The 19,928-nt window shown below is 38.7% G+C and overlaps 1 protein-coding gene across 2 annotated transcripts in view; it reads left to right on the top strand.

Moving 5' to 3' along the window:
* Window positions 1–19,928, top strand: part of PARD3B (par-3 family cell polarity regulator beta) — a 1,051,931-nt gene that overhangs the window by 805,543 nt on the left and 226,460 nt on the right. For both annotated transcript variants that reach the window (XM_032637435.1, XM_032637436.1), the window contains one exon: window positions 1,376–1,486. In XM_032637435.1, coding sequence (XP_032493326.1) covers window positions 1,376–1,486 — 111 coding nt within the window. The remainder of the gene's footprint in view (window positions 1–1,375; window positions 1,487–19,928) is intronic.

The following is a 19,928-nucleotide window of genomic DNA, read 5'->3' as shown; positions in this document are numbered from 1 at the left end:
ATTCATGATAGCCAAGATATGGAAACAATCTAAGTGTCCATCAAGATGAATGGATAAAGAAGATGTGGTATATGTATATAATGGGATATTATTCAGCCATGACAAAGGAGGAAATTGTGCCATTTGTGACAACTTGGATGAATCTTGAAGGCATTATGCTAAGTGAAATAAGTCAGACAGAGAAACAGATAACTGTACGATGTCACTTATATGTGGAATCTAAAAAAGACAAACTCAGAAATAAGTAAAGTGGTGGTTATCAGGGGTTGGGAGGTAGGAAATGGGAAATGTTGGTCAAAGGGTACAGACTTCCAGGTATAATATTAATAAGTTTGGGAACCTAATGTACAGCGTGATGGTTATAGCTAATAACACTGTATCATGCACTTGAATCTTGCTTAGAGTTGATCTTAAATGTTCTCACCACAAAAAAGAAATGGTAACTTCATGACAGGATGGAGGTGGCAGCTAATACTATGGTGGTGATTCTTTTCTAATTTATAAATGTATCAAATCAATACATTCTACACCTTAAATTTACACAGTGTTCGTGTGCCAATTATATCTCATTAAAGCTGGAGGAAAAAAATAAAATCACCACTGTGCCCAGTTAACCACACTTATGCCAAGCACCGAGGAGGGCTCTTAGCACGCTGACCTCGGGCTGATTTGGGAAGCCTGCAGCTACGCGGGAGAGTGAATGTGGCCTGAAGGAAAATGTGCAGTGTAGGAGGTGACCCACGTTCTAATCCCAGTCCTGCTCTGAACTTGCTGGGTGGTCTTGGTCAAGACCCAGGGGCTCTCAGAGCTTTTGATTCTTCATTTTAAGATATGAATATTGAACTAGGTGTTCAGTAAAGTCCCTTGCAGCACTCTCACTATGCAATCCCATGAGTTTAATCTTCAGTGTCAATGCCACCTGGAGCTCTGGAGGCCTATTTAGGAGGTCGGTCATTGTTTAGCTATATGGGAACAACAACCTTTCAGTTCTTTAATCTCTACTGAATTAATGGTTTGAAATTTTTGGTCTTTAATCACATGATTTTGTGCAGACTGCACAGTCAATAGAAGGAAGGAAAGAAGGAAGAGAGGAAAAGGAAGGGACTTCAGTAACTGTATTATTTTTCTGATCTCAGCATCTTATTTTAACTCCATTTTATGTGAAATGATCTTGTATTGTTTAGAATAAAGAATTACATTTTATGTGACATGATCTTGTACTGCTTAAAATAAAGAATTTTAATTCCATTTTACGTGAAATGATCTTGTATTGCTTAGAATAAAGAATTTAATGAATTCATCTCATAAATATCTTCAGCTAACCACGAAAAGAGCGTAATGGTCATTAGCAATCATCTTCTCCATGTTTCACTAGATTTGGAAAGAAGAAAGATGATAAGGGTGGAAAGGCTGAGCAGAAAGGTCCTCTGAAGCATGGTGGCCTGAGAGAAGAGGAGCTGGAAAAAATGAAAGAAGAACGTGAGAAGTGAGTAGAAATGCTGGGCCTCTTATTTTATTTTCATGCGTGGTCTGTGTTAACTTGACTATATCATCAGTCAACTGGAGAAATCTTATTTTAAGAAGCATAAAGGTTGACTGATACAAAAGGAGAGATACCTGATATAAATGGAATCTGCTTTTTAGGGAATTTTTATTATATTTTGAGAAGAAATTAACTTCATGTTTTTATTATATCGGTACTTATAATTCCATGATGTGCTACCCCCAGTTTTGACTATATCAATGCATATGTTCCCTATGGTTTAAATAAGGAGTTTTTTGTTTTCTGGGTTTTTTTTTTAAATAAAAAGGTCATCTGGATATTGATGTTTAGAGCTATCAAATTTCCATAGTCTGTTCCTAATTTTTGTCAAGCTGTTGTATACCTTCTTAATTTTATTCTGCTAAGCCCATTTGGGTACTGTAATTTGAGAAGTACATGCCCTTCATTTTTAAAAAGCCAGTGCCTTTTATTAGGCCATCAGCAAGTTGCAAAGTGTGTTGCCCATCTGTTAAAGGGCCGGTTTCATTTACTGAAATAATGACAGTTTGCAAGGGCTGAATTCTTCTATTTGAGGAGCTTAATGTTCCATTAGGACAAGAGGTCCTTCACATATCTTTGACGTTAACTCTGGCATTTATCCCAAGTAGATGTATAAATGTCTGATTTTGAAACATGTAAGTGAATATTCATATTTCTCCTGACAGTTCTTTGCCTTCACAACCAAATGAAGCCTGGAGAAAGACTGAGATTATTACATAATTTTAAGTATTTGATGCTGACTTGATCATGTATGAAGTCAGATTTGTGCAAATTTTTCCATATTAGTGATAATAGTTCTTGTCGTTTTTAAAAAGTCAGTTCTTGAACTTATTTTAATATTCTAGCATGTGTACTAGGAAAATCATACTTCTTATTCATTGCGTTTTCTGGCACAGAGCAGGCTAAGAGTATCTAACTGTTAAGCTTTGACCCCTATCTTGTGGTCTATTCCCATTGAGAAGGCTGACTTTATCAATAGCAAGAAAAAAAACCCTATTTAGTCCTTTCTTGTTTTTGAGAGGTTGATAAGCTCAGTTCCAGGGTCAGTGGAGCAGAAAAAAAAAGAAATCAAGTGCTTTCCATTGTTGATGACTATTCACCTGTCAGAGTTGCCCCAAAGAGAAGAAAGATGAATTCTCCATCATAGCCCAAGATTCAGTAATCCTGTAATGTAAAATGTAATTCAGGCTAAGATTTTAACGCATCTATTGGCAAAGACATCTGTGCGGTGAGACCATGCCATAGGTCTTTACTGCTCCCCTAACTTCACTTTCTGAGGTACCACATTCTTGCCTCATCTTCAGGAAACTGAGCTATTTGCTAGAAAGCAGACTTCACATTTTTTGCAGCTCAACACTTGCTTGGGGTTGGGGGGTTTCCTGTTAGTAGCTAGGGAACTCTGTGCCAGCTAGAAAATTGATAACTCATAAAATAAGGTGGGTTGTCTTTAAGCAAGAGTTCATTTCCTTTCTGGTTTTGCCTTTAGGAAGCAGGTGCCTGAGGAGTTTTGTTCTTAAAAGCGGAACTGTAAACTCACCTCACCTGGTTATATGGGCTTCAGGACCAATTTTCTTAAAATATGTTTGGTCAAAATATTGAAAGAACTATACTATTAGCCTCCACTTAGGCTACTTCCTGCACGTGAACACATAAAACACATCTGATATGGGTTTCCTAGAGACAGCATTGTCTCAATCATGTACAAGGGGAAAGAGTGGGAGAAGTTGATGTTATGGTTGGGTGGTATAGAATTAATGGCCAAGGATATTTCAACAGCTCAGGGACTGAAGACCATAGAGGGTGGAGTGAAGGCTGAACATTTGATATGGCTCCCAACCCTGCAGTCCCATTTCTTGGCTCTCTGTCATCCATTGGAAACAATTCACAACTCTTAAAGAACTCAGCAAATGTATCACTCTTCGTGGCCTGGCCACAGGAAGAAAAAAAATAGAATAAAATAGGAAATAGTGTATACAAGTTCACAAAGTTGTCTTTTGTTCTAATACATTTAGAATTTGTTACCTAAAGATGATTCAAGCCATCCGGTTGCTTACTTGCTTCATCCTAGTTGTCATAGATATAATAGTTTTTCATGAACATATTCCTTTTTCAAAGAGTTTAGAGCGCTTATATATAATATATACTGTATATCACTGAAGGCAGCCTGCACCAGTTTATGAAAGGTGATTATTAAGCTTTCAAGAATTCTGTGAGCTGGTTGCTAGACCGTTGGTAGCTTGAAATTGGTCATGGTGGGAGAATTTACACCACAGAAACTGGCAGATGATGGTAAATTGGGTGTTTTTTTCAAAGAGCCAGTTCACTGACACACCGCTGAGGGTCTGTACCAATTCTATTTAGTGTATAACCAGGAAGAAGTTATCAAAAATAGAGGCAAAAAAAAATACTCATCCAAATCAAAACCCATGACTTCTTATAGATAGCTATGTTTCTCAATATGGCCCATGGGCCACCTGCATCAGAATGAATGACTTGGGGAGCTTGTTAAAAAGTGAAAATTCCTGAGTCCCACACCGGACTTGCAGAATCAGAATCTTGGAAGTTAAGAGTTCAGGAATCTGTGCTTAATAGTTACACCCAAAGTGACTCTTCAGCAGGCTGAGAATCACTGAGTTTGAGGGACAAGATTTAGCTGGAACATTAGATTAAACTCTTCGCATTCTATGAAAAATGATGTACAGATTTTTTTCCCAGGAGGATTGAATAACCCAGTATAAAAACATCGCCATCTTTCTTATATGCCCTCTCTGAAGCCTCCTACCTTACTTGCACACTTCTTACAAACAAAAGAGGAACGTTTGCCAATGCTCACTCACCTAAGGGAATATGGATCTTTCCCCACCCCATCCCCTCATGTGCACAAAACTTACAAAGATGATAAGTTTATTAAGAAATTTTTGGAAACATAAAAAGTGTAAAGAAGATTATTAAAATCATGCATAATTCTACCATAATTCCATACCACTATTAATATTTTTATGATATTTTTACTATATTTTTTTTGTTTGAAAACTTGGTATTCATACTGCATATACTTACTGTTTTCACAGAATTCCCATTATATTGTGAGCATTTCCCCATGTCATTTATGTTTTGAAATTATGTCATTTTGGTGACTAATATTCTGTGAGATCAATATATCATAATTCATTTATCTTCTGTTGTCTTCAAATGTATAGTCTATTTCCATTTTTCACTGTTCCAGATAATACCTTGATGAGCATCCAAATACAGAAGTCCTTATAATTACCTCTTAAATCGTATAATTTGAATGTCAATTCCTTGTAACTGTTTTACTCGAGGGTTAATCTAACCTCAACTCTAAATTTTAGGGTTATATCATTCCTCTCATTATTTTTCTTATGATTTCCATATCTTGTTTTAATTTGCCTATGTATCTAACTCCAGATAGGGAATTGTTTTGGTGATGTAAATGAATATTTTATTCATAGCTATAGTTATGGAAAGGCCAAAAAAGCCACAACTGGTGGATTGAGTTATTAGATTAGATTGGAGGAATGCAGAGTCTAGAACAGAGATGCTTCGTTCTTCGTGGGGTGGGGGGAGGCATGGAGGATGGAAATTTGCTCCCCAAGGAACATTTAGCTATATCTGGAGACATTTTTGTTTGTCAGAGCTTTGGAGGGGGTGTGGGGAGTGAGTTGCCACCACTGTGTACTGGGTAGAGGCCAGGGATATGGCTACACATCCTACAATGCATAAGATAGTCCCCGTCCTCAAACAATGAGTTATCCAACTCAAACTGTCAATGATGTGGAGACTGAAAATCCCTGTTCTAATCTGTGGACTTCGCAAAGGGTAGGGGTACTACCTCCTGGACATTAGAATTGTATTTTCTCATGATATCCTGTGGCCATTGCAGAGAGATAGACACCAGATCTTGTAACCCTAGAAGGATTATTAGCTAATTGAGAAACTGTACGCAAAGATTGCTAATGAATATTCCATCAATATAGGCTCGCAAGAAAAAGTTTTCCTCAAAAATTTATTTTTAACGCTGGCCTGCTGAGCATTGGGATCAGTGATGGTGCCCATTGATCAGATTTTGAATTCCAAGAAGCTGCAGGGGTTGACCGTGTGTCTGATGACAGAATCATCTGGAACAATGGACTGAATCAAACATAAAGGAGCTTAATAGGAAGAAATGTAAAGTCTTGCTTTTAGGTCCCAAAAGGAACTGTACAAGCACAGGATGTGGAAGGTTTGACTTAATACCAAATATATGAAAAATTTGCCTGATGGTTTTAGTTGAGGGTAAGCTTAGCGTGAGTCAACATGGGGATGTGCCTGCCAGAAACTTAATCCAGTCCTAGGCTACAGAAGTTCATGTACAAAAGTGAAGGAAGAAACAATAATTTCTATTTTATACTGCTCAGATCACACCTGAAACACCCTAAGCCTGTCTCACACACAGAAAATGGCAGCACTAAATCCATGTCTCCTGAAAAATATGGAAGGACCTGGGAATGCATAGCCTGCAGAGTTAAGACTTAGTTGATGTCACATGATTAAAGAACATTACGTAGAAGAGGAATTAGACGTATTTTATAGCATCCATTCGCTTTCCATTTTCTCTCTCTCTACTTATTCATCCATTCATTTATTTTCTTGAAGATTCTAAAAAGGAATTATTTTAAGAGAGGCAGCCTTGGGCTTCCCTCGTGGCACGGTGGTTGAGAGTCCGCCTGCCGATGCAGGGGACACGGGTTCGTGCCCCGGTCCGGGAAGATCCCACATGCCGCGGAGCGCCTGGGCCCGTGAGCCATGGCCGCTGAGCCTGCGCATACGGAGCCTGTGCTCCGCAACGGGAGAGGCCACAACAGTGAGAGGTCCGCATACCGCAAAAAAAAAAAAAAAAAAGAGAGAGGTAGCCTTCAGCTTGATTGAGGGGAAAGCATCCTGACAAATTAGAGTGTCTCATGCAGTGGTGAGTGTATTGACACTGGAAATGTCTAATAAGAAGCTGATGATTACCCTGAGAAAGGATGAGTGCAACAGGAAAGGATTGGACTAGCATCAGTTTCATAAACTTCAGTCACTGATATATTATCTTCATTGGTTTATTTATATCTATATATCTTCAATTAAATAAAAAGTTATATAATGCAAAACCATGTAAATTAATATAATTAAATTCATCGAGCCACACACCGTCGGAAATCATCTTGTGTGCCATTAATGCTGCATGTGTCCTTAGATGATCGCTGTGGTCTCTCCCAGATCTTAGGGTCTGAGAAATATATAAATATCTGAGTATAGAGGCATTTACTTTAAACTCGTTAGAGTGGCCTTTCTTGAACTGGCTATGGCACTGATTCATGGTAGCATATGCAGTATTATTTGAATGTATAAGCCCAAGTTTCTTGCTCATAATTGCGTGTTAGGATTTTCTTAGTCTCATATTTGATTTCCTGAGCTGATCATGTGTCCCCTCCTAAAACGAGTCAAACAGTCCATGGCAGTGAAGCTCTGTTTTAAACAAACTCATCGTTTTGTTCACACTCCAGTGAAACTGGCCATAATAAAACATTAGTTCCAAACACTTATATCCATTGCTAGAAGGATGAATCCAATATTATGTTCAAAGATTATTTCTCCCAGAATTCTTTGTCAAGCTAAATTAAATTAGCATTTTCCAAATATTCAGATTATGTAAATTAGTATGGTGAGCCAAAAGCAAGGTATGGTCTTAACGAGTCAGCAAACCATGTACTTTTACTGCTGTGGTTTAGTATTAAGACTTTAAAATTGTAACCTTCTGCAAAGTGTGCAACTAACCAGATCCTAGGACCTATAAAGTACCTAACAATATGCATGTTGTACTTGTATTGTTAATACCTTCTCAAAAGTCAGGTGGAGATTGGTTACAGATAAATACGTTCCCCTCGTTTATTTAAGATTATTGCACTGAGGGAGAAAATCTCCATTGACCAAAGGCTGTCTTCCATTAAAGTCCCGTATTACTGATTCTGAATTAAATTTTAAAAAATGAAACTTCTTACTAAAATTGGGGGGGGCGGAGTTTAATAACATATGAGTTTGCACTCTAAGATCTTCTATTACTCTTATACCATATCAGAGTTTATTTTGCAAGGGAGCTCATTTACCGTGTTAATGAAACATTGTTTTTGTAGATCTTATTAGAATCTTAGAATCAATGAGGAGTTGAGGGGGGAAAGTGGTAACCTCTCTGGCTTCAGCATTGAGAAGTATGAAAACATACGGCTCTCGTTTTCAACAACTGGCCTGAACGGAATGCCTAAGTGAGAGTGAAGCTGAGATTTAGGCAAGTTAATCGGTTTCAGTGTCTGCACTCAAGCTTCTTAGTTTTCTTTCCTTTAGGAAGCCTTCCAAGAACTGCGGAGGCTTCTCCCTTGCCTTATCAGCTGAGCTGCTTGTGGCCTGTTCCCTTAGTTTAAATCAATACATGTGTTTTTGATATTTGGCAAACCAAGATTTAATTATGCAGCTGCAAGTTCCCCACATAAACGAAATGCATCTCAGAGATATAAAAACATTCAGAAACCATTTCGAGTTTGAGAATACAAGTGGGTGAAAATCTATTCCCAACCTCTCAGCATTTTATTTAATTATGGGAGATTTTTATGTTACTGGAAATTGAAATGAGAACCAGAATAAGGCTAGAGTTTATCCAACATTTGTGCACACTGAAAAATGAAGATGCTTATTGTATTCTAAGAAAGAAAAGGAAAGTATATTCTGAATTAGTATTTTATGCTGTAACCTACATAAGTATCACACCCCTAAATACATAGAGCAACAAATGAATTGATAGGATTTTGTCATTATTATATCCTAAAAAGAGTGCATATTTTATTAAAGGAACCAGAAGGTTGATTTCTTTAATTTGCCAAAAGAATCTCTATAATTACTTATTTATTGAACTTAAACTTTGGCACTATTTAAACTGTTGAAAACACCCATGTTTTGGCATGATTACATACAAATGATTAATTCAGCATGGTTTGACTCCTCTCTCAATATCCCTGTCTTTTGCAGTAGAATTTGCTAGGTCCTGTGGTATGGGCAAAATAAAATGTTGGAATGATTCCCAGTTTTAATAGTCCCAATTTATTATTACCACTGAACCCTGATCAGATCATGGACTGGATTAGATCCCAGTTTTTCAAAATGCCCCAATTTATGGCTCCCTTAGAATCCTGATAAAAATGTATAAGGCTTTGGTTGGCTAAAAGAGATCCAGTTAATTACTTTTAGATTCTTATTAGATCATCACTGCATGGAAGTTATGAAAAATATTACTAGACGGCATTTCTCAGGACTAGGTCATGTTCTCATTTTATGCTTACAGAAAGAAGCTACCAGATTTCTGTCTTTGATAGTGCTAACCATCTCAGTAAATGAAAAGAGATTTGCCGTATCCCAGTAATTACTATTGATGCTTGTATTAGGGTAAGGGTAGCCTTTTCCCCCTAGAATAAGAATTAAAAACAGAGAGAGAGAGAGAGAAAGAGAAAGGGTCAGCACGAGCTAGCACAAACACAGGGCATGGTGGCCACACACCCACCACCCCTCTCCCAAGGTGTATCTCTTATTTAGAGAAATGAGGGCGTGAAATACAGGGGGATGCAGGTGGTTTTAATAGCTGTACATTTTTTTGATCTTCATAACACCTATCTTCCCAGAAATGCTTGTGGTCACCAGCAAAATATGGCACATGTCTATATTCCTAGAGACAAGAGATGGGAACACCTACATCCTCATGCCATGCCAGCATTTTTTACGAGCCAAAATCCTTTTATGCGACTTGAGTCAATGTTAGAAGTGCTGTATTAGCAACTACTTGTCAGCCGAGCTGGATTAATACATAAAATGAATCATTTGATTGGCATGCTTTCCAGCAGTCGTTTAGACAAACTTCTAAGATCAAAGTACACCAGCTCTTTAAAAAAGCGTTTTAAAAGAATACTCTTATATTCAAATACCCTAGAGTGACATATTATATTATTGTACTCAATTGTAGTGCTACAATTACATTCTGAAATACATTCTAAAAAGGAATTTACTAAACTACCTACAGTGATCCCACAGAAATGTTCAGAATATCTAACCTGAGAAAAACTTGGAAAGAAGTTCTAAATTCTGTTGGTCTGCATATTTGGTTTTAATGTACACACAAAAAAATATATTCAATATAATCACCAAACTTTGGTAATACACTGGATTTTTTGCCGGTCAGATAACAGATATATTTGGTTCAATGAGGTTACAGATGGCAGAGGCACAATTTGAGAACATTTTCTGTGAAAGTTTTGGGTGGCTGTAACTAGGTAGAAGGACTTTGGTGACTAGAACTTAGAAATGAGAGTTCAGTACCCATTTTATCAATTGTTTTCATACCTTTGGATAAACAACTTTTGAGGATGTATCCCTCTTTTTATTACCATGAAATGAAATGGCAATAATAATTCTTTAAGGCCTAACATTTTATTTGGATAAAATGCTTTATAACTAAGTTCCTTCAAAGACGAAAATTTCAGTAAATAAAAGTTAAGAGAATCCAGAATATTTACTGTGGACTAGTTTGGAGCCGGGCAGTGTACAAATAAACTTAATTTGCTAAAAGTGCTCTAAAAATGTGGACAAATCAAACTTCTATAAATCAAATAATATTTTCTAGAATTTCTAAAGTATCTCATCTTCATTTCTCATTTGGACATATGCTACGCTGTATCCTGCTTTAGAAAACTTCCATGACTATACACCCACTCAGGAGGCCAAGATTAGTTACTGTTCCTAGAGGTTGGCAAAATCTGCGAGTTGAAAGGATACTCAACCTGTTGTCTTCCAGATCTGCTTTGTTTTCCCCTCATACTCTTTATATAGAAATTCTAACCTAGACATGTGATTTATAAACACCAAACTTTGAACGTGCTTTTTCCAAATTGCCTTGGCAGTTTTTTATATTAGTGGTTTTCAACTGGGAGTGGTTTTCCCCCCAAAGGGCATTTGACAATGTCTAAAGACATTTTTAGCTGTCACACTAAGGGAGAGGTGCTCCTGGAACCTAGTAGGTAGAGAGCAAGGATGTTTCTCACCATCCTACAATGCAGAGGACAAGCCCCTACAAGAAAGAATTACCCAGCCCAAAATGTCAGTTGACAAATGCCAAGGTTGACAAGCCCTGTTTTGGATAAATAGATAATTAGATTAAATAGATATAGGTATAGATAGAGATAGAAATATGCTATGGATATTCAGTACATCTGCGATTGGGCCCGAGGATACGTATTTTAAAACTATTTCCCAGGTGTTGCTTATAGCTATGTTTAGGGCCAACTGGCCTGGGTGGTGGCCCAGGGGGAGGCACGTGGCCAAGCAGGAAGATTGCAAAACCCAGGCGTAGGTCAGACCCGTATTAAAGACTTGACTCTCCATGAGCACTCTGTCAAGCTACTAAACTGCCTCAGACCTCTGTGTTCTCATCTGTTACATGAGACGTCTGGCCTTCAGACTTTTGTGAAAAGTTTTATTTATGAAACAAGCACCTGGTTCACTCTAGGTGCTCAGTGTTATTCTCTGGCCAGCTCTGGGGATTAAAGACCCCAGGTGATCCGTTTAGTATCATTTGGGAGCCCAGAATGCTCTGAGACACACCATCTGTGAAAGTTGCTGAGTCGGATACGGTCATGATGAAGAAGGCCAACTTGAACACAGACTTTGCCCAGCCGGGAGTCATGCCAGATACTCCCATGCAAGAAGCGTCTTCTCGTTTCTTATTGATCACCAGTTGGAAGTTGCTCCTCAAGCACAGTGAGCTAGGCACAAGATGGCAGCACGGTAGCCGGCCAGGGGCGTTTGCAGTGCTGGCTGCAACCAGTGTTTGAAAGCCATGGAAGCAAATTCAGGGAGGAGGGGTACAAATAGCATGGGTGACTGCCAGCCTCTCAAGTTCATGCGGTATGTGATTGCAGAAAACACTTGTAACCACAGTCATTAAATTCACGACATCTCACGTTTGCACTTCTGTTAAATGTATTACATTAAAGGAGGATAACTCTGGTCTGCTGATATTTCAAATTCAGTCTTTGGTGGAAAGGGAATGAGAGTGTCCTTTTCTTCCGTTTGCTGTCTCCCACCCACCTGTCCTTGCTCTGTAGTTTAATTACTTAATGACTTTGCAGTGCATCTGAATTGACTTCAGATTGATGGCCAAAGGAACCTGACCCCTTTCCCAGGCCCAAACTCCAGCCGCCTTCTGCTCTGTGCCCTTTGTTTGATTTTAGTATTGAAAGTTAAGAAGGTTGAAGTGGTTTGGGCTACGGCACAAAAGTCTGCTTTTCTAGAGGTCACTTAAAAGGGATTTTGTTTGTTTGTTTAACAATAGTAACAATTGGCTGTTTAGATGGAAGCTGTGAGTATTCAGGTTCTTGGATGAACTTAACAAATAAATAATAATTTGTGAAATCATGATTTCTTGAAGCAGAGATTGCTAAATATAGCAGGGTGGAGAAGAATGGATCAGTAATAATAGCTTTGATCAAAGTCATTCCTCTCTCCGAACTTTTTTTTTTTTTTTGCGGTACATGGGCCTCTCACTGTTGTGGCCTCTCCCGTTGCGGAGCACAGGCTCCGGGCGCGCAGGCTCAGCGGCCATGGCTCACGGGCCCAGCCGCTCCGCGGCATGTGGGATCTTCCCGGACCGAGGCACGAACCCGCATCCCCTGCATCAGCAGGCGGACTCCCAACCACTGCGCCACCAGGGAAGCCCTCTCTCCGAACTTTCAATGGCTCTCTCGTCTACTGTGTACAGTACAAACTCCTTGGCCTAATGTACCTGACTATAGCCTAGCTTTCTTATCATAATTTCCACTCCTGCCCAATGTGACCTGTGTACTTAGCCAACCTGGAATGGTCACTCTTTTTGAAACTACTATAGCGCTTTCCAATCTCTGTGCCATCCCTAATAGCATTTCCTTTGCCTGGAACACCCTCGTCCTGCCTCAGTTGGTCCGAATCAATGAAAATTCATTGAAACCCCACTTCTTCCATCATACCTTCCCAAACTACCCAAGTTGGAAGAAAATTCTTCCACTGAGTCACTTGGGTCAAGTTACTTAATTTTGCTAAGCTTCATTTTCTTTAACTACAAAAGGCGTAGATAACCATCGTAACATCGTAATATCATCGTGGGGACTAATTGAGACACTGAAGTGAAACATTCAGAATAGTGCCAGGCATAGAGATGTTCAATAAATGGCGAACTTACCTTTTTTTCTTAGAGACCGTATTTATTTGGAAGAGAATGAGCATTAATATCTAATAGTGTTGGATTTGAAGCCTGACTTCTGTGCACCAGCTGTGCGATTGTGCAAACTTTGATGAGACCTTCTGAGCCTCAGCTCACTCATTTGGAAAATTTTTTGGAAGGAGAAATAATACCTAGCCTTCGGAGTTCCTGTGAAATTTACATAAGATGAAACGCTTAAAGCATCTAGAGCAGTGCTTGGCACAGGATAGATACACATTGTTATTACTGTTGTTATTTTGCTGCATTGAATTGTAGATGTCTGTGATTACAAACATGCCTTCTCTCCATTACTAGCTTGTAATTTCCTTAAGGCGAGGACCACATCATAATTATATGTTTCTCTCAGCATCTAACACATTACGTTTCACAGAGTAGGTACTTAGTACACAGTTGTTGAATGATGGATGAATGAATGAAGGAACAAATGTAAAGCTGCACTGATTCTAATTTTATTTTTCCTGGGAATAATTGCTAGAATGGAATCAAGAGGCAGAATAGGCTATATCAATGGTGGACAAAGCTATAGAGTTTAGAAAAGTAAGTCTTTCCCCTGGGCTATGAAATGGTATCCAGAAGCATGAGATCATTTGTAACTGGTAGTAGAACAGTGAAGATGGTCATTGACACATAGTGACCAGCCCATCAGGACTATCGACACCTGTTTCCCTGTCACCAAACCAGATCCTGAGAGACAAGACCTTAAAGAGAATGAAATTCATCCCTTTCACAAACAAATGGAAATGTTATGGGCCTAAAGAGGTTTTTTTTAAATTTTTTTAAGTGGGCTTTTGCCCCCATTCTCTTCCATTGGCTTAAATTTAACCAGCTGAAACTTTTAAGTACCATTCATCTCAACCTTTTAAAAGGAAAAATTTGCCTTTACAGGGAAAACTGAATTTGATTGTATAGATGAGACACACTGTCCTTGGCTTATTCTCCGTCAAAGGAGGATCTTTTTTTTTGTACTGCATGTTGAGACAATTCAATCAGAATTCACAGTGCAGATTATATTTCAGGGGGCAAGCATAAAAACTGTGATGGAAATGGAGAATCAGGAAAAATAGCGACAGCCATTTGTAATATACCAGATGCCATATAGCTACTCTCTCAGGGAGGCAATATTACTAAAATCCTAGTCTGCAATTAGGAGTCCACATTACCATTAAATTAGAGTCTTTGTCTTATAAGATAATTCCTTATTATACACTCTCCTGCAGTTTCATGTCTTTGCTTCTTGCCTAGATCCTAATCCTCTTGAGGCATAGATTATAACTTCTGCTTGTTTCGTTTCCTTACGTCTCAGTAAAGAGAAGATATTTAGTAGAGTCCTGGTTAACTTAAAAGTATAAAATAATATCAGATTTAAAATAAGTTATTTATGTAATTTTAAAAATGGATAAACTTCTAGTAATGCATGGGAAAAACAATAACGTGTCTTCAAATATTTTGCCTAAAGTTCTTGCCTATTTTTGAAACAACAGTGCTCTGTTTAAAATTTATTTTGATTATAATAGTAAGCACCAGTTTTAAAAAAAACATATGAGTGGAAAAGGAGTTGCTTGGACAAATCATTTTAAAAAAATAATAGTGAACTCGATTATTGACAGTATCAACAGCTAATTAAAAATGCTATTAGTGAAGATGTAAAAGGTGGCACATTTCCAATTCAGATATTCCAGGCACTTAAAGATATTTTCAGATCACATAATGTGTCTTTGCAAAAATATAAAGTTTTAGCTGAACGAGCATCAAAGGATATTTTAGTGGGTTGACTTAGTTTAAGAAAAAAAATCACCGAGTCAAGAAAATGCAGTATAATTCATATGTTTTTAATCTTGTTATAGTGGATGTAATAAGAAAGCCAAAAGAGGATAATTTACTAGCTGGACTTTTAAATTTCAGAGCTGCATTTTGTAACAGTCACATAAATGCATATTAAAAAAAATTCTGCAATGACTATTAAATATTCCACTTTGGAAAAAACAAGATCGTAGTTTTAACAAATGGTTCAGTATTACAGTTGGCTGCTTTGGACATTATTAAACCCAAATTGAATATGTTCCTATATTTTTTTTACACAGCAGATTAAAAACTAGCTGTAGTAATTTTTCTAGTTTTTATCAATCAATCCTATTCCCAATAATGATGCATTTACCTCGCCAATTTCAAAGGATGGACAAGTAAGGCCTGACAAAGAAACGTATTAAATGAAACCAGAACATTTTACAAAGTGTTAAGAAATGGACTGTCAATTCTTGAAGAAGCCTAATTCTTTTTGCCAGCAAACAAAAATCCAGTGCCAAGAAAACTGACGTTATGCTAAAATATTCCCTGCCTCAAATACATATGTGACTTAAGATAAAAGTGAATGCCTCATATCAATGACCAATTCATATCATCAAGTGAAAACTATTCAGAGGAAATAAATGGACTCAAGCTAGTCGTGCAACCTTCATTGATCAATCTGAAATAACCTCCTGCAGATATCAGTTACCAGTAGTGGTTCACACTACTGTAGCTTACATAAGCTTGGCTCTGCTTAAGTTCAAAGAAAAAAAAATTTTTTTAAGTTACATAATAAACCAATATGGTGTGTGAACCAAGATGGAAATTTAAGTTACCGAAGATATACTTAGAGGTTTTGCTTCGGACCAGAAAAGAGGAACACATTTTACTAACAGCATGCCAACTAAAGAGGGGAAATTGAGGGAGATCTCCAAATATCACAAATTAAAAGCAAAATGGGTAGTACGGTTTTACAACTTTTCTGGAGCATTTGAAAACATACAAAACTGTGTAGACATGTTTATGATTCTATTTACACATTCATTTTTACATTGCTTTATAATCAGATAACATAGAAAGGAATTTTTTCATCTAAAGGAATATGAGAAGCAGTGTTGGGCATAGACTAGCTCAGAAGGGCTTACGTTTTATTTTATTCCTTTGTGGTATCTGAGGGCATCTTTCTGGTATTAAGAGAGCTTAGCTAGCTGAGCTAAGGTGTTTCCTGTCTGTGGGAACATCTATAATTGTGTGTGTGTGTGTGTGTGTGTGATTGATAGTTACATAGACAGGGAACTCGTATATAGGTTTCATAGTGCCCCACTAGGGTGGTGTACCTCTCAGCCCTGTCTTGAGCATTTACTAATCATTACTTGGCAGATTGGAAAAGTAGCAGTTTTCAGGTTTAAATGAATTATTGCACAGCATCAGTTTATGTACTGAATGAAAGGATAGCCATGAAGAGGGCAGGAGGGCTACTTGGATGCAGGGGCAGGTGTTGAAAAGAAAATGAGAAAAATGTCGCTCGGGGGAATGGAACACCTTCTGGGAAAAGTAACAGTCTCACCTCCACACTTCATCCCTGAAATGCTGCTGAGGGCCTGGGCCTGCAGGTGAGAGCGCACCACACAGGGAGGTTCATTAATTTTGTTCAGTGCAGACAGCTGGTTGGCTCAATAGTTAAGGCAATGTGCTAATAAGGTTAATATTATAAAAACTACACCTCCTTATGAACCATTGATGTATTAAATATCTCAGTTAAGCACCCGTCATTATCCAAGTACTGTAATAGGGTCTAAGGACTCAGAGATTAATTTTTTTTTTTTTGCGGTACGCGGGCCTCTCACTGTTGTGGCCTCTCCCGTTGCGGAGCACAGGCTCCGGACACGCAGGCTCAGCGGCCATGGCTCACGGGCCCAGCCGCTCTGCGGCATGTGGGATCTTCCTGGACCGGGGCACGAACCCGCGTCCCCTGCATCGGCAGGTGGACTCTCAAGCACTGCGCCACCAGGGAAGCCCCCAGAGATTAATTTTTTAAAAGGATCAAGAGGGAATCTTTATCATCAAGCAATCTGCAATTCTTATAAGTAGCCCAAAACTGTACCTCCAATCCCAGGTGAACATCTAAAAATGTATTCTCTTGGACGGAGACCTTCAGGCTAAGAGAACAAGTGAACTCTTATTGTCAGGGAGAATGACTGAGAGCACCCTGGAGCATGTCATCTTTATATTTGAAAGGCGGCATGTTCCATCCCATACAGAGTTTATCAAGTGCATCTCTGCACCTCTTCTTCGTAGCCCTCCAGCCTGATCCCCATATGCTGGAACCTTCCTTAGAAGATCAAGCCAGCCCCCTTTGCCTTTTATGGAAGTGCAGAAATGTTTCTGAATCTGTTCTGTGTTTAACAGTCCTAGGTACCAGTCACACAGGATGTATACTAGAGGCTAGCCTTCTCGTGGGGCCCTCCATTGAGGCCCTCTTTGTGAGTCCCACCTACTTCCTGTGCATTTTAAGATCTAACAAGCATGTTTCTTTCTAACCCGCAGTACTCATTTGGCTGAACCATTGCTAATCCTTACCGTCTTCTATTCATTTTCTCCTTTTTTTTCCTCCTCTCTTTTTTTATTTTTCACATTTCTCGTATGAAAGGTCACCTTTAGTTGGTCATTTCAGTTGAATAGGTCCCAATTTGAGTTCTAAAAACACGTAAGAGAGATTTGTATATTGATGACTTTTAATATTTTCGATCATCTGAAGAACTAACAATCTATTTTACATCCCTAGATCTTTTTTCTCGAGATAAACAATTAGGCCTTTGAATCGGAAGTTAAATTGAAGTCATAGGAAATTTTTCCACTTAGAAGATTTGGGTAGATACTTTCTGCTCTGATTCAATTTTGACTTTTTAATTATTTTTGGACTGACTGCTTCTATAATTCAGCAAACATTAAGTGAGCAGCTAGGCACTTAGGGGAAATAGCACCACAACCTAGTCAGTACCCTCAACAAGTTCATGATTAAGAGAGAGGTGAGAGACCAATACACAACTAATTACAGTAAAGCTAAACTGTGATAAATTCTGTAATGGGATATAAAAATGCTATATGATCACAGAGAAGGCAGCCATGAAAAAATTGTGTTACGGCTGGGACAGTAGAACAGACCTTCTTTATCAGCCAGTATATCTAGATACTTGCAATGAAATCATTAAAATCAGTTATAAAGTACAACTTAACTGTGTAGAAAATTGAAAGAGACTTTTAAAACTTTAAGTTCTTAATCCCGTCAATAATATATGATATTTTAGCTAACTAGAGGGGAATTTAAGACTCTGGAAAAAATTTTATTTGAAATCTTAGGGAATTTCTGAGCCGTCAGGGTACTTTCTATTATAGTTTCTTTCTCTAAAGCTGAGAAAGAAGACAGTTGAAAAGTCTAGGGCAAAACTTTCTGGGAAAATAGCAGTTCATTGAGTCAGCCAGATAACTATGGGTTATAAGTTTATATTACTGAAGACCTGGTCTGCAGAAAAATGCAACATTTCTTTAAATATTTTAACTGTGAACAATAGTAATTTTAGTAGTCTGGAAGGTATTTGCCAAAAATATTTCTGTTGATAGGTGGATTACACGCTATTTATTTGTATATGGGTCTATATGCTAGACCCACAATCAAAAAAGGTAGAGCAGGGGCTTCCCTGGTGGCGCAGTGGTTGAGAGTCTGCCTGCCGATGCAGGGGACACGGGTTCGTGCCCCCGTCTGGGAAGCTCCCACATGCCGCGGAGCGGCTGGGCCCGTGAGCCATGGCCGCTGAGCCTGCGCGTCCGGAGCCTGTGCTCCGCAACGGGAGAGGCCACAACAGTGAGAGGCCCGCGTACCGCAAAATAAAATAAAATTCCTTTAAAAAAAAAAAAAAAAAAGGTAGAGCAAATTGAACTTTTGTTACAGTTTTGAAAAACTGAAGAAGCAAACTAAGATGACAAAAGACCTTTTATTCTCCCCTTTTGCCCATGGGCACAAAACTAGCTAGTGGCGGAGCTTGGTTTCAAGCCCCGGCTTTCTGGCTGCTTCTCCAGACATCCTGCTTCTCCATTTCTGAAACAGCAGTGTTAGGGGATCCATCAACCTCTGCTGGTCTACTCAGAAAAAGGCCTTGCTTCAGTGGGGCTGTATGGGTGAGGATGCTCCCTCCCATGAAGATCTTAAGGCAGAAACATAAATGTAAATTTCACTCATTAAAACCATAATTAATGTATTGAAGCTGAATTATTATTATTTCAGAGACGAATGCATATTGGAATATGCTGATTATTTTAATGAACCAAGAGCCTCTTCTGGGATGCTTCCACGGTATTATTTGCAAACGGGTCACTGTAGATTTTCTAAGAGGGGGAATAAAAGATTGCTGCTCATTTTCGAGTTTTGCTTTTTTAAAAATGCAGAAGAAAATGTGTGCTGTCTAACGTATTTGGGGGAGATGATGAGAAGATATCTTTGTTTAGGAGAGGCCTGACGTCATCTGTTTTAAATCCACAGCTCTCCTCCTGGGGAGTTGTTTCTTGTGTTACAGATGTCAGCTGCCAGGACAGGTCTGTATAGGTGTTGTGCCCACAGTAATGTCTCCAGTATAATTGTTATGTTTGACATTTGAAGACATCTATTTAGGTTCCTTCTCCTGCGTTCCACAGTAAACATGTTTTCGATCTGTTCATGGCACACAGTATGAAAGCTTCCAGAATTTGGCTTACTTTTCTCTTTACGTGCCATAGGGTGTGGGGTTGGTTTCATTACTTATATTCCAACATTGTAGAAAAGATTAACCTTGACACACCATCCCAGGCTCTGAAAGAAAAGAGGGCATGCCTAAATACTTTTATTTAGGACCCATCAATTCCATTTATTCATGATCTGTATTAGTTTCCTATTGCTGCTGTAACAAATGATCACAACAGCACAAATGTATTCTTGTACAGTTCTGGAGGCCACAATTCTGAAATCAGTTTTATTGGGACGAGGTCAAATCAGCTCAGCTGATTCCTTCTGCGGGCTCCAGGGGACAATCCATTTCCTTGCCTTTTACTTAGCTGCCTGCAACCCTGGCTGATGGCCCCTTGCTTCATCTTCAAAGTATGTCTCTCCAGTCTCTACCTTCATTGTCACATGGCTTCTCTCTCAGACCCCGCTTCCCTCTGCTTCTATGGTCACATTATTGAGTGTCTACCATGTGCCAGGCAATGTGCTAGATCTGTCAACAGCCAGTAAGG

This window comes from Phocoena sinus, chromosome 7 (assembly GCF_008692025.1).
Source record: "Phocoena sinus isolate mPhoSin1 chromosome 7, mPhoSin1.pri, whole genome shotgun sequence".
In the NCBI taxonomy this organism is placed as follows: domain Eukaryota; kingdom Metazoa; phylum Chordata; class Mammalia; order Artiodactyla; family Phocoenidae; genus Phocoena; species Phocoena sinus.
This window is presented reverse-complemented; position numbering and strand designations above follow the sequence as displayed.